This window comes from Bombyx mori, chromosome 1 (genome assembly GCF_030269925.1).
Source record: "Bombyx mori chromosome 1, ASM3026992v2".
Lineage (NCBI taxonomy): Eukaryota > Metazoa > Arthropoda > Insecta > Lepidoptera > Bombycidae > Bombyx > Bombyx mori.
Window position 1 is genome coordinate 5,896,025 of NC_085107.1, and position 15,385 is coordinate 5,911,409.

Consider the following 15,385-nt stretch of genomic DNA (forward strand, 5'->3'; position numbering starts at 1 on the left):
ATATAATATTTGATTAACCTTTAATTAAATACGTACATGTAAAAATCAATTGCCAGGTCAATCAAAGAGTGTCACTTCAGAACGGTTCGATCTTTTTTTTTTTAATTGCTAACATGGGCGGACGAGCTCACAGCCCACCTGGTGTTAAGTGGTTACTGGGACCCATAGACATCTACAACGTAAATATGCCACCCACCTTGAGATATAAGTTCTAAGATTTCAGTATAGTTACAACGGCTGCCCCGCCCTTCAAACCGAAACGCATTACTGCTTCACGGCAGAAATGGGCGGGGTGGTGGTACCTACACAAGAGGTCCTACCACCATTACCTACAGATTTGGATGATTGGATGATTATTTAGCGTCATATTCGACAAGACAAGGTTTGTATTAAGTTTTTTTTTTTTAAATGCACATAACAATTATCATACAATTAGCGATTCACCGCTGAGGGTGATCAGTGTGTTTAGTGCTATTTGCTTAACGTTCTCGATAGCGTAAAAGTTAACTCATATTTGCATGAAATGAGATCGATTGCCTACGTTTGCCGCTAGGGGCGCTGTTCCAACTGCCTACAAAGCTGTGTTAACTTTTACGATATCGAGAACGTTAAATTTATCGCATTAAGCACACTGATTCCGCTATTTACTATATAGGCTGTGAAATATAGTACTTTATTGTTAACTAATACTTACAGTTGAGGCCGAGGTCATGATAGGTTATGATGGCGGGCTTGTTACGGTCTCCTTGCACAGCGACGAGGATGTCGCCGCGGTCGGTGCGCACCCGCACCTCGGTACAAGCGGCTTCTCCGCTAAACCGGCGAGCACTCGGGAACTGCAGTTGGATGTTGCGAAGTTCGATGTCGTCCATACTGCCAATAGACAACAAACTATTGAAATAGTCACTTTTTTTCCCTACCTATGCTGATAGCCTTGTGAGGCTATATCAGCGTCGCTGTAACTAGAAGGTGAGCTCACGGGGCTTAAACCTGATGACGTTGCTAACACGAACCCTAGCAACTAGCAAGAGCCGTGCTTCGCAGAATCTACCACCGGATCGGAAACGCTTCCCACTGAGAAGATCCGGCGAGAAACTCAGTGGGCTGTGTCTGAGGGTTAATTTACTCGTCGAGCCCTTCGTTGCAAGCGACGGGTTCGACGAGAACGATGACCGGGAAATAGTCACACTATCTCTATAAAGTATGGGAACGTCGGTTATCACCTACGATTAAACCAGGTATGTCAACGGTGCATGCTTTTGAGGCCGCACACAAAGAATCATTCAGGTATACTCAATGATTTACTGAGGATTCAACATTTCTGATTCCATTATTTTATTTGAACCGATTATACCGATCTCTAACAAAACGTTATACTTTTCAACGTGCGATGTTGTTCAACTTAGGCTATGTTTTCCTAAATTTACTTTGTTTTACATATTTTATTTGTTTTGATCTTTCATTTAATTATTTTATTTGATAGTATTTGCAGGTAAATATGTTTTTAAGAATAAATACAAATTACAGAAGCGTTAGTGCAATAAAAAATCCTTACTAAAGGTGAAATATACAATGATTGAGACTCTAGTTCTCATACAATCATCGACACTGAAACACAATTATTAACAATTGAAATTAGACGTGCTGTTTATGTTTACTACTACTATTTATATTAAGTAACTGAATGTCATAACAGATGTTATAGAATAACGGCAGAAAGGCGTTTTTAGGAAAATCAATTACAAAAATAAAGGTTTTGTCAATTTTTAAAAATTAATAGCAATAGGAAGTCTTATTTTTTCGGTATTTTCAAATGTTAATCACTTAGGAAACCCCATTAAAATTGGTAACTATAATATATAGTTACTAGATGGTGACCGAACGTTGCTCGGTTTTTTTTTGATAACGCCATCTTGTTGTGTCTTTAAAGCAGTTAGTTACCTTCAATTAAGAAAAATAGTATTATTATTCGCCAATAGATGTCGGGAAGACTTGATTATTGAAAACGCGAATAAAACAACATTGTCAGAAAAAAAATCGTAGCTAGATCGATTTATCACCCCCCAAATCTTCTATATACTAAATTTTATGAAAATCGTTGGAGCAGTTTCCGAGATTCAGATTATATATACATATATATATACAAGAATTGCTCGTTTAAAGGTATAAGATTTAGGTATTAGATTTTTTTCTTTTGTCATTGTAGAGTAAAATAAGTTTGCTTTCCCAAACCCTTTGATTAAAATAAAACAGAATAGAACCAATGGAAAAATCTAGCTATTTAAGTTTCCCCTAATCAAATCGTTAAGTTTTCGTAAATGAATACATGGCGCTGAAATAATATAAAGAGCTTCACGAGTCACAGTTCTCGCCCACTGCAAACGAAGACAAAGACGAACGCTCTTGAATTTCTAGAAATGTATTTAAATGCATAGTTAAAGTCACTGCTGTGTTATATTCCATTTAAAGTTGAAACATTTTGAATTGCAATTTTTATTATATTCACATTCGAGACAAAAGCTTCCATTCAATGGTAACGGTGATTATTTGAAACGAACGACTCAAAATGCCTTTCTGGAAACCATCATAGCTTATTACAATTTGAGAATTCTCCTACTGGTGGCAGGACCTCTTGTGAGTCCGCGCGGGTGGGTACCACCACCCTGCCTATTTTTGCCGTGAAGCAGTAATGCGTTTCGGTTTGAAGGGTGGAGCAGCCGTTGTAATTATACTTGAGACCTTAGAACTTATATCTCAAGGTGGGTGGCGCATTTACGTTGTGGATGTCTATGGGCTCCAGTAACCATTAATTAAAATTATTAACGAGTGAACATTTTTATTTTTGCAATACTTATTTATAGGCTATTTATTTATTAAAATTGTTCAAAACATTCAATCCGTCGTAAAATCTCCATCTAGTTCCTCGAAAATTAATCTGCACGTTTCAAAGCCAGAACTTCCGTCCGTCAACTACATAATGGCTGTTGAATCGTAAATGATTGAAAAATTCTAGGCCTTTTCTAGTGCTCTGAATATTTAATACATTTCGGAATGTTTACTCTCAAAACCGAAGTATTTATATTTGAATTATTATTTATGTTTTGAATATTTAGTTCAATTTTGTGCACAAAACAGAAAATATTATTTGTAACATTAATGGAATTTATATATATTTCGATATTGACAACAGTGTTACTTTTTGATGACACTTAAAATCTGCTGAGACTATTATTTAAGTTAAAAGTTCATCATTCACCTCACGCAACTGTAATTTGGCTTCTTAATCTAGACTATTCTAGACTTTCCATTCAGTATTTTAAAAAAAACTAGAAACACGTACACAGATACAGTAATCAAAACGACTACAGAAGCACCTGGCATGACACTGAAAATCTGCTGAGAGTTCCGTATTTAAGTTAAAAGTTCATCATTCACCTCACGCAACTGTAATTTGGCTTCTTAATCTAGACTATTCTAGACTTTCCATTCAGTATTTTAAAAAAACTAGAAACACGTACACAGATACAGTAATCAAAACGACTACAGAAGCACCTGGCAACAATAATTACTTTTTCAAAACACCTTTAGAGCTAATATTAGTAAAAACAGCTAGAAGCGCTTTACGCCAACCATTTTTTTTTTTTAATGAAAGGATTGCACTAATAACGCCCCACTTTCCCATTGTTTGCAGCAGGCGTTCTTTTCAAAGAAATGTTCCGCGAACGCATAAAGTAAGCCTACGAGAACTGAATAGAATAGGCCTAAATAACCCACAATAATTACAAAACTTTCTTTAAGTACGCTAATAACGGAATTCTACACAATTATTCTAGATTTTTATTGTTTTTTTTTTCTTCCAGATATATCTATGAGCAATATTCATTATTCCATACCCAAAACCTTAAGTTCATGTTAATTAATAAAACACGTTTCGAAGCCAATTAAGCGCGGAACAGGGGGGCTGTGGAAATGAATATAATAAAGCTTTTGTTTGCCGAGTAACTTGGACTGTAAAGAAACCGCCTGAATACTCAAGAGATATTACATAAATTAGATTTATGTACGTTGAACGTTTACATTCATTTTACTATGCAATTTATCTTATTATATTACATTACAATTACATTATATGAATACCTAACTCTGCGAATCAAATTATCTAAGTATTTCTTTTAATTGGATTAGGAGCGAAATGAGGCCGCGATGTCCCCCGGCGTACCTTTATACATTGCGTCAACTAATGGGTCGAAGGCAATACGTTCCACTAGTTCGTATGAGAATACTTCATTACCAACAGAACTCAATTGGTTGGTGGGTGTAAAACAAGTGATTCATATTAGAACTTATTAGTGATTCAGGTTAAACCATAGAACTTGTTTGGTAGCAGAAAAATAAATCAATGTAAAAAAAAATGATTTCTTGTCTTTTAACCGCAAAATTAAACATAGCCATATTTTCAAGCAGTGTATACGGTATTATTGAAAACAGTCCAGCAGACATCCCTGCGAATATCGGTTATCGATGAACACCGAGAACCAAGGAGTGTGTTTTTGAGAGTTTGACGCAATGCCGATATTTTTTCACAAATTTATAAGTAGTTTTAAACAAAACGAGAATGCCTCAAAGGAATATGAAGAATGGAAAGTAAACGGTATTAAAAATATGTTGAAATAGGAGCCGGTCGATTCCGTTTCTCCAGATGCCCTCCCCACACGCGGGGTACAATCGACCCAGCGTCTTGGCAGGCCGCCAACAGTGGAGACCTACTACAACGTCACTTTCAATTTGGGAACAAGTGTACCAAGTACGAGTTGAACCATTCGCCTCTATACTTTACTTCTTATTGTGCACATCAACTAATATTATCAGCTGCGTCTCAAGCATTTGCATTTACATTAAAACCACACTTCGTGAAGATTAGCAACTTATTTTGAGCTCACTCACTAAGCTTTTATTTTTGAGGCGCTTCGGTAATTAAATCTCAGTATAAGAACAAATCACCAAATATTGGACTTTTTCAGAAAAAAAGTCTAATGATCATTACTAGATTTAATTAAATTTACTTTTACGGTTTAATCTCGCTTTTTTTCTTCGTTACATTAATTTCGACCTTTCGAACAATTTCATTTTAGTGGTAACGGACGAATCTACAACGCGCGACTACTAAGAACCTATGTTAGTTTTATAAATTAAAAATTTAAATTTCTTTTTAAATTATAAGTTCTAATTATTTTAGAATTAATAGTTGTTGAACGATATCGCTTTATAACTAACGTTACATACATCCGTTTCATTATTGTATTCTTAGGATTCTAACGTTTTCATGTTATTTTCGTTTTTGGCATTACAATAAAATTAACTTAATATGCAGTAATAAAAATTTGGTTACTTAACGGTGCAAGCCGTAAAAATATCAATTACTAGCACAAATTTCCAGGATTCTTGATAATAAGTCAAATTCCTTTTCTGAAATCTTATGCTAATTGTTACGAATCAATTTAATCTAAATACAAATAAATGAAAAATAATTTGCGTTTTCTTTTGTTCGTCAAGATTCGTCATATCCGGTACTCTGGTAGCCACGGCCTAGAAACACAGCCCACTAAAAGCCACCCTCTGTTTCATGGGAAAGGCGTCTTTGACATTAAATTATGTATGTTGGTTATACATGACGAGTATGACTTGAGAAAATCCGAAGTGCCACAGAAATACATACACAAATGAAACATTCATATTGCGCATTCTTGGTCCAAAACAAAGTAATAAATAAATGCGAATGGTTGACAGACATATTTTAAGAAATAAAAGTAGGAAATTTTTTTTAATCTGCTTACATTTCTTTGGAGACAATGTTTGTGAAGATATTTAAGTTATTAACTTATTATTCTGCTTAATAATCTTGCTTTAAAATAGGGAAAAGGTTCTTTTTTCAACGTTGCTTCACTAACTTTAAGTACATATCTTAACTGTGTGACGTCATTCGTGGGCAATATAAGCGATAATCTAACCAGCAAAGGCGATGCATTCTCCAGGCTGATTTCGGCAACGGCAACCTGCTTCCTCTAATGGGTAGCTACTGATGTGTGACACTCTAACTGAACCATAGAATTGACCATAGATAGACCAACCAAATGATAACACAATAATTAGACTTCATGTCTCAGGGCTGGTATTAACAAGCTATGACTGAAATGTACCTCCTTAATATTCCACAAGTTTAGTAATTGTATTATGGTTGTAACTTACTTAGTAACCGTCAACTTTTATTTTAGATGGTTTTGTTATTGGTGTACTTTTATAGTTTGTTATCCTTGACAATAAAAATTAAAAATTAAAGTTCAGAGGGCCTTTCAACTTGCAGTTTGTTACAATTTCATAATTCGTTTTTAATGGGGAGCTTGTTGAATATAATCATCTTTTATTAAAACGAGTTATTATTAAAACTATAAATGAAACTATTCAATATGGCTTGTAATAAGAATCTCAAGTGAACATTACAATATTTTTCAAACGTTAAATAGGAGCTTTTCTATTTGTTTGTTCGTTCTTGTAAAATAAATGAAGTAAATGGCTGGAAATGTATTCATATTTTATAAGGAGTTTGGAAAGAACAACTTTAATTAGATTATGTGTAACGTACCTTGCGAGGCTTTGTATAGTAAATATTTGATTCAGTGGGTAGCTTGTTCAATAGATTTGAGATTTTGCAATAAGCAGCGGCTTGACTCTACCCCTGGCTTTGCTAATGTCCATGAGCGAAGGTAGCCACTCACCATTAGGTGGGTCGTAAACTCGTCTGCCTACAAGGGCAATAAAAAGATAATAAATGTATCTGAAGTGCATCTTATCTTTATCCGGACTATATCTGTCAAAAGGTAACTTAGCATATAAAACCTGTTGCTCATCTTTGATGCCTAGGCAAATTACCTGTTCAAAGGGGCCTCGAAAGTGAAACATGATGAAGTACACTTGCATGCATGTCGTTCAACTCAAGTCTCTACAATAAATGGTAATATATATTCCTACATCGGGTTGAAATGATATTAGGGTTAACGTTTCATAGTCTCCCTTTGTGCGGATGAGTCTTTTGACATGAAATTAATAGCTTCGTGATCTTTGAGATCAAAGGATACTACTGATAGTCGGGTTATACCAGCATTTCAATCGACATCTAAGTTAGTCCAGCTACTTGGTTCTCAGTCTCGCCGTGCTCGAGGCGTGGTCTCGCCGCCTGGCGGATCCGGCCTACGGGCGACGGACCCTCGAGGCGATTCGGCCGGTCCTCTCGGACTGGGTGAATCGCGACCGAGGACGTCTCACCTTCCGAGCCACGCAGGTGCTCACTGGACACGGCTGATTCGATCGCTACCTGCACCTCGTCGCCCGGAGGGAGCCGACGCCGAAGTACCACCACTGCAGTAGCTATAACAAGGACATGGCGGAGCACTTCTTCCTTCGAGCGTCGTGCCGCCGCCGCCGAGCCTGGAGTCGGAGGTGGGCGTTCGTTCAGCTCCGGCCCCAGTGATTTAGCAGTTTCCTCCCGGTAACCGGTCACGGTGCGACCTGAGGGGGTTGAGGCTGCGCCACACGCTACCGTCACTCTAGCGCGCTAGCACCAGGACGGGACGACGCGTAGGCGGCTGCGGTCCACATTGTCGTCGTCGCTGTCGTCGCCGAACATACTGTGGAAGAGCAACCCGGTCGGCTGTGTATCGCGTTCCGACCCAGCAGGCTGGTTCTAACCCAGCGGGGTATCCCGGAACACCAGCGGCATATCCCGGGCGGCCTGGTAGGGCCGCCGTACGACGGAGTACGGCATCGTTGGTCGTCGACTATCGCCTCGACGACCCGTCGGTCAGGCGTCCTCGGGGTGACGCCGCGAGTGCAGGGGAGTATTTTAGTGCGGTAGGGCCCTAAAACTCCTTGGGCCCGCGGTCTGCTCCCAACATTAGCGAGGTCCCCGCGCTCGAAGGAGGTTCGGCCACCAGCCCGAAAAAAAACCAACTTAGATCATATTAAACTCTTGGTTTAGTATATGTTGGCATGTTATAGTTGGAAAATATAATATTATAAGACTCTATTATATATTCTGTTTTGCGATTTTGAACCTAAGAACGTCTCATTTAACTTTACGATTAAGCGGTAGTTGTCAATATACATTTACGAAGGAAAGACGTGTTTAATAATAATACATACTTTAAATAATCTATTCAATTCGAGACGGATAATAAAATTAATAGAATATAGATATTGTAGAACATAACAATAATGAAAATTTTGTGCCGTCCATGAAACTAAAAATAAAAATTGTAAAGTACATATTTATGACATATAAGATATACTATATAAGATATAACTTGTCTGTCTCTTAGAGATATAAAACGTTAATTTCTTTATGTCTGGCAATTCTGGCTACGCTTAGCTTAGGGGAATATTTTATCCAACTCTGTTGGGGTAGCCGTAAGATTGAAGCATGGCAAACATTTTTGAAATAATTATACAATTTTAAGATACTGCAATATAATATTTTCTCCGTAACCATTATGATTATTCAATAATAGGTCTTTATTTATGAAGTTGTTACAATACTGACCGAAATGAATTTTCATTTAAAAAATATGGAATTCTATTTTTAAATTCAGCCATTTGTTTATTAATGAGTGTTTTGTTTTCGACTACATTTTTATCTTTTTCATCGATATTAACGCGATAAAAGTACGTGTTTATATTTAGTTATGGAATACGAATCCGTCGCGGTAGCATTACCGCACAAACGGGCTCACGACATTAATGACGTGTACTGAGTGAGCATTACAAACGAACGCACGATTCGTTATTGGTTTGATCCATAGACGTGGTTTGATCGATTTCGATATGTCAATTCTGATCTAAAAAATTAATAACCGAATTCTAAAGTCAAAAACATTGAATGAAAGTCGACAGTGGAAGTTGACGATACTCAATCTACCGCTGACACCTTTCAACACCAAGAATAACAAAATATTGGTCTATTTGCGTCAAATTGGCGAAGTAAAAACACTGCATAAGTGGGTGCCGCAAAAACGGAACGATCGCAATCCCGACGAACGCGTAAAGGTATGCCTTGCGTTGCTTAAAAACACAGAAACGAAGGGATTATGAATCGCAGTGTATTAAAAAAAATTTTTTTTTTTTAATCTCAATATGTTACCCCTATCCTCCTATCTATTTGCTGGTATCCTAAGAGGCTAATCCAGGTTCTCATGGACGGAAGTTAGTGATAACTGAGTTGCAACGTGAGTTGCTTAAGCCCTAGTTCAGCATTTAGGCAATGCCATAAACGTAAACTTAGCTTATAGCTTTTACCTTATAAACGATAAACTAAAAATTTATCCAACTAATTTTTAAGCGCTAGTTTGATGGTAATTAATAGGAGTTCATAACTCTAAAAAACATTTAGCAAGAAGGTGGAAGGAAATGTAAGCACTCGATTAAACCTAGGCAGTATGAATGAGTAGAAATTATATAATTTAAAAAATTTCCAATACACGATTACTGTCAATCAACAGTTCTCTGAGAAATGCTGACGAGTGCTATTGTAAATTTAAATATAAAGGTACATAAATCTTAAATGTTGTTTCCTAAATACATTAAAATGTTTTTAACTGAAATAGTTTTTTCTAAGCTAAGTAACACGTTTATGCTGAAAAGATAAACCATCAATTTAAGACTTTGGTATACGAATTAAAATATAAATTGATCGTAATTAAAACCTAAATTTTCCATCAAAACTTAGTGATTCAGTTGGAAAATGCTATTTAAGTTTCCGTAGCTGACAAGGCGTTAGTTTGCCTGTGAATTCCATTTAGTTCAAACTTCAGAAAGTATTTCGAACTGTCGTTCATTTGTAACGAGTGAAAGTCTACTTTTGCTGGGAACGAGACCGAGGGAGGATATTTGCAATAAAATTTGTTTCCCAATGCGAGCTACTCGGTCGTATTTCGGTAGCGTCGTTTTTTTACACACATTCTTCCATTGGACATAAACATATTCTAATCATATCCACGCTATGCTTTTTCTTACTACGAAAAAAGAAAAGAATAAACAAGAACGAGTAATATTGTTTTTTTTTTAATTGCTTAGATGGACGAGCTCACAGCCCACCTGGTGTTAAGTGGTTACTGGAGCCCATAGACATCTACAACGTAAATGCGCCACCCATCTTGAGATATAAGTTCTAAGATCTCAGCATAGTTACAACGGCTGCCCCACCCTTCAAACCGACACGCATTACTGCTTCACGGCAGAAATAGGCAGGGCGGTGGCAGGCCTACCCGCGCGGATTCACAAGAGGTCCTACCACTAGTATTTTTCATAATATTTATTATACAGCACAATATATTAAATCCTACTACAAACTGATATAAACATACTCTACAGCACTAGAGTGAATTTTATGTGAAATAAATTGTTATTTTAATATTCACCATTAAACAAGAAATGGGTAGATTTAATCGAACGTCCCACACGCATTTGCACGAGAACATAAGTAGAGATATATCCAAGAACGTTTTCAAGCCCATTACTCTGTAATAAATGTTCTGCGATAACAAGGCCCGCCCCCAAGCAACATCGCAATGTATATTTTTAAGTACCCGATTCACGCTGTCTAGCAGTGTTTTAATGACCTTTAGACTTTAATCTGAAAAAGCGAATTTCGTAAGAGGGTAGTCAGATATTACTCATATAATAAACGGGTAATAGGCGAAACCGATCACGTCTGTTGCTACAACTCATCTTCGGTTCGTAGTAGGAACCACATGTTATTTATAACGTAACACCCTAATTCCTATCACGACTTGCGAGTCTCAGGCCTGCTTTTACGGAACGACCTTGAACACACGTTACATGTAGAACAGACAGTAGTACCTATACACATGTGCAAATTTATTTTGCAAACCATTTCGAGTACAAACACATTCAAACTAGATATGTGTCGTTCGTTCAATTTTAGAGATTCAGATCAGTACTGACCTGTTGACAAAATGATCCGGTTCGTACGACCCGTTCAGTCGAACGAACGACTAAGCGAGACGGGCGCGGGGCGAGACGCGGCAACCCGAAATGACCCGAATGGCCGTCGTACTCGTATGGTTCTTTTCTTCTGATTCGTAGGTTTTGTGTTAAACGAGTCGATTTAGTGAACGACTCATATTTTTTTAAGTGACCCTATCGTTCGCGCGGAATTTGAGACCCGGGTCGTTTGACTCATTCGTTCGCGAACGACACATATCTAATTCAAACGATAAAATTGAATACATTCACCACGTTTATGGCGAGATTACACGGTCACATTGGATGAAACTAACCAATATTTGACAGTGAAAAAATGATTTAATACCAATTTGGGTATTGAAATAAGTATTAAATAAACAGCAAAACAGGAAACTGCATTTTACTTGCTATTTCAGGGATAATATATTATCTTCTATGTTCTTTTATTTCTAACATTTTTCGTTTGTTTCGTGGTAGGGGACAGCCGAATTTGTATGTTTGCGTTCCTAAATCCTTCATCCGATTTCGATATATTATCTTAGTACAGTTATATTGAGACTCCAGTGAAGGTTTCTCTCATGGCACGATCGACATAAGATAGAAGACGCGCGAGCAGTTTTCTGAAATCGATGTTTTGCACACAACTATCTCTACTTACAGTAAAGCGGATTACCGTAGTATTGTATAAAATAAGGAGATTAAACTATAAAAGAGTCGTGTTATATGAGCATAAATAGTATCTTTAAATTTCATTTTTTTTTCAGCTTCACTTTTTTTTTATTGCGATGGGTGGACGAGCTTACAGCCCACCTAATGTTAATGTTTACTGGAGCCAATAGACATCTACAGCGTAAATGCGCCACCCACCTTGAGATATTTAAGTTCTAAGGTCTCAGTATAGTTACAACGGCTGCCCCACCCTTCAAACCGAAACGCATCACTGCTTCACGGCAGAAGGAGGCAGGGTGGTGGTACCTACCCGCGCGGACTCACAAGTGGTCCTACCACCAGTAAAAGCTACAGAAACTCGTTACACGATGATCATTACACTGTTTCTTATAATAATATCGAATGTGTTTTATAATAAATAACACGGAGTAGCGTTTACCTGCTACGTAAGGATACTAACAAGATTAGCAGCTTAACGTTTACCATTTACAAGAGCAGCGAGTTCATTAACATACATCGATATCTAACAATAACATACTCTCTTAATAAAGTCAGCGAGACAATTTATCTAGAGCATTTAACATATTTCATTATTTTTGTGTATACGTAGGTTAAAGTAGTATTTTAATAATCAAATGACGTGTTTGTGAGTTTCCGTTTTTCGAAATTTTTCTTCAGCATCAAGCCTATAATATTTATTATTTTAAAGTGAATATTTTTAAATTAATTCATCAACACTGATGCTTTCTTTAATGTATTTTTGTAATACTCGTAAATACGTTTATTATTTTTTTGTGAATTATGAATTTTCGATGAATAATGTTGTGAAGCGTAAAACATAGTTTTATAGAGCGTCGTGAATAAAACAACCTAGTGCGTACATAATACTTTATTGCTTTACACAAAAAAATATTAGTTGATCTTTTTTTTTTTAAATGGTCATGTCTTATGTGCCTATAATGATTTAGTAACGCATAGTAACATTTTTTTTTTTTTTTTTTAGTTTCCATTTGCGTACCGCAATAAATAACAGTACCAAAGTTGGTGCAACACCATCCGTGATGCGAAAATCTCGTGGTTCGAGTGATAAACTATGTTTTTCATGGCAAATTTCAGGTGTAGTGTAAAAATTACTATATTACTTTTCCACTATAATCTAACTTTAAAAGATTATTACCCAAGTATACTATATAGTAGTAGTGTGTTATTCACATTTGTGTCTGATGAATAAGTCGATTTGTAATAAATGCTATGCTATAAAGATATTGGTGTGCCATAGATGCTGAATGAATATGCAGGAATTTCCATTAAAAATGCATTACTGTGCCTTTCTTATCTCATTGAAATGTCTAGATCACTTACCCAAGCAGAGCAGTTTCTTCGGCATTGTTCGATGGCATTTTCATGGATTTTTCTTTGTCTGGTTGAGTTATAGCCTTTTGCCTATAATCAGTGCCAAAGTATTATTTTTTTATTATTATTTATTAAACTTTATATATTGATCTATCTTATTATGATGAATTACAATTTATGTAGGTTGAACAACTGAATTCAGAATTTACACATATGCTATGCTACATTTACTATTCGGGACACAAAATATTTCAGTTCAGTTAAAATTTTTACTTGAAAAAAAAAAAGGGTTGGTAGAGATATTTTTACATAAAATTTTGTTGACATCAATTATTAAGCAAATTTAATGAGTTTAAATAAAGTCAAGCAAATGCATTCTGATGCATTTCTGTATTATTATTATATAGAGGCAATATGTATGTAACTTATTAAAAAAATGTAACAAATACTGCTATTAACTATATTTGCATATTTTTAAAGCACTGTAAAGCTAATGAAGTGTTCTAAAATTACACTAATTATTAAATACTTATAGAATATAAAAAAGATTAATAAAAATGAAACATAAATAAATAGATAAACAGAAGTGGCTTTGATTTTACTTAGCTGTGGCAAAATAAAAGTAGTACTCACTCATTTAAAACTCCAACAAATTGAGACAAGCGCTTGGCAAAAAGTGGAGTAAGCCTTTTCCTAACAGCTGCACGAAACTGTAGAATTTTCTTAATATTTTTCTTTTTTATTGGCACAGTTGTATCTCTGTATACTTCATCCAACACCACATAATAAGCACCATTCAGCAAACTTCGAGACATGCCAACTTAATACAACGCTACATAAACACATGCAGTTAGTTTAAAATTTAAAAGTAAGTTTTTGAGCAAAGCAGTGAAGTTACAAAACAATTTAAATTGTGAAAAACTAATAACATAAGTTTAAAAAATGTAATGTATTACTTACTGAAGGGCGCCCGTCGGAGCAAATATTTTTTTAAAGAGTTAGACGAATGTTTTAATTCACTGAAGATACTGTGAGCACCAGTGCACCTGCTTCTGCGGCCGACATCAAAGTAATCAGCCGGCCTCGCACTTGAGAAGCTCGTGCAAAACCGAAACTAGGCTCACTTCGCGACAAACTGGAAGCGCATGCGTATTTCAACACCTCTATTATTCAATTTAAATGCCGGGAAGTTACGAATCATCAAATGAGCGCTCGAAACTTTACATTTAAACGTTGTTTTAGTACCTGCCTGAAACAGTTTCCATCTCAAAGTATACCATTTAAAGTACTCCAGGTGTTGCTCTTGAAAATAATTTATGTTTAATTTAACTATTTAGAGCATTTTAATTTCATAAGCATGTAAGTCGCTAGAAAACGGAATTCACCAATTTCAGCATTTGCTTCGTTTTGACATCTGACAGCTGACATTAAGCAGTGTCATTTTTAGGATTACCAGCTAAACGTAGTTCTTTTACAGAGACTAATGACAAAAGAACATTAAAAACATAATTTACGAAATTAATTAACCATATTAAGCTTCAAAGAAATTAATAGCCTAAAATAGACCGCATATAAAAAGTTACTACACAATATCTGTACAAAAGCTTAAGAACGCGTACATCTGACCGCTGCTCTTGTCTGTTAAGTTACGTGTCAATTGACTTTCTTTCACTGTACCTTTGATACCCTAGCATCTTTAAAAGATAGCAACCCCTGTTTCCGCCTTTATTTACATTGGCAGAGGTATTAAATCATGCACAGAAAAAAAATCTTTTATTTCCAATGCAAATAATGAATTTATGAAATGTACTTATTTAAGCTACAAAATAATATCTATTCACACCTGGCTGAGATGAGGTTGCCACGAAATGTGGAGCACAACCTGAAATGTATTTCCGTACAATTCCGTAAAACAAGTTATTAAGTTTTTTTCCGGAAAAATAAATTAATATAATTTTAATTACAAATATTAGCGATCATATTTTGAATTGTATTGGAAATGAAACGTATATAAACATTTAAATTTTGACTACTTTGCGAATGTACTAATCATGCAGCAGAATCTCATGCTTTATATTATAATATTATATAATCTCCGTTTGTATTGAAATAAAGTTGATTTCAGTGAAAGGAATGAAATGAAATGAAATGAGTTGAATAAATTAATTTCTCAGGAAAATAGTGGGAATTTACTTAAGTTCCAATCCACTTGGCAAATAGCAAAGTGGAATAAACATTAAGAATGGCTAAAAGACTACATTCCAGATCATTTCATTATTGTAAAAAAATGGCCATTGTAATGGAAAATTTGAATGGGTCATTGTATCGT

At 35.8% G+C, this 15,385-nt stretch overlaps 1 protein-coding gene across 5 annotated transcripts in view; it reads right to left on the bottom strand.

Annotated features, from left to right (window-relative positions):
* The window catches only part of LOC101742896 (protein NDRG3), a 91,712-nt gene extending 77,233 nt beyond the window's left edge, over window positions 1-14,479 (bottom strand). For 2 of the 5 annotated variants that reach the window (XM_062668454.1, XM_062668461.1), the window contains exons 1-5: window positions 14,306-14,479; window positions 14,017-14,191; window positions 13,690-13,888; window positions 13,066-13,146; window positions 695-873 (exon numbers count right to left, since the gene is read on the bottom strand). In XM_062668454.1, the coding sequence (XP_062524438.1) occupies window positions 695-873; window positions 13,066-13,146; window positions 13,690-13,871 (442 nt within the window). In that variant the 5' untranslated portion in view covers window positions 13,872-13,888; window positions 14,017-14,191; window positions 14,306-14,479. Of the gene's footprint in view, window positions 1-694; window positions 874-13,065; window positions 13,147-13,689; window positions 13,889-14,016; window positions 14,192-14,301 lie in introns of those variants that run through there. The other 3 variants (XM_062668458.1, XM_021350435.3, XM_012693572.4) reach the window with 3 other exon arrangements.
* Window positions 14,480-15,385: the final 906 nt, after the last annotated feature.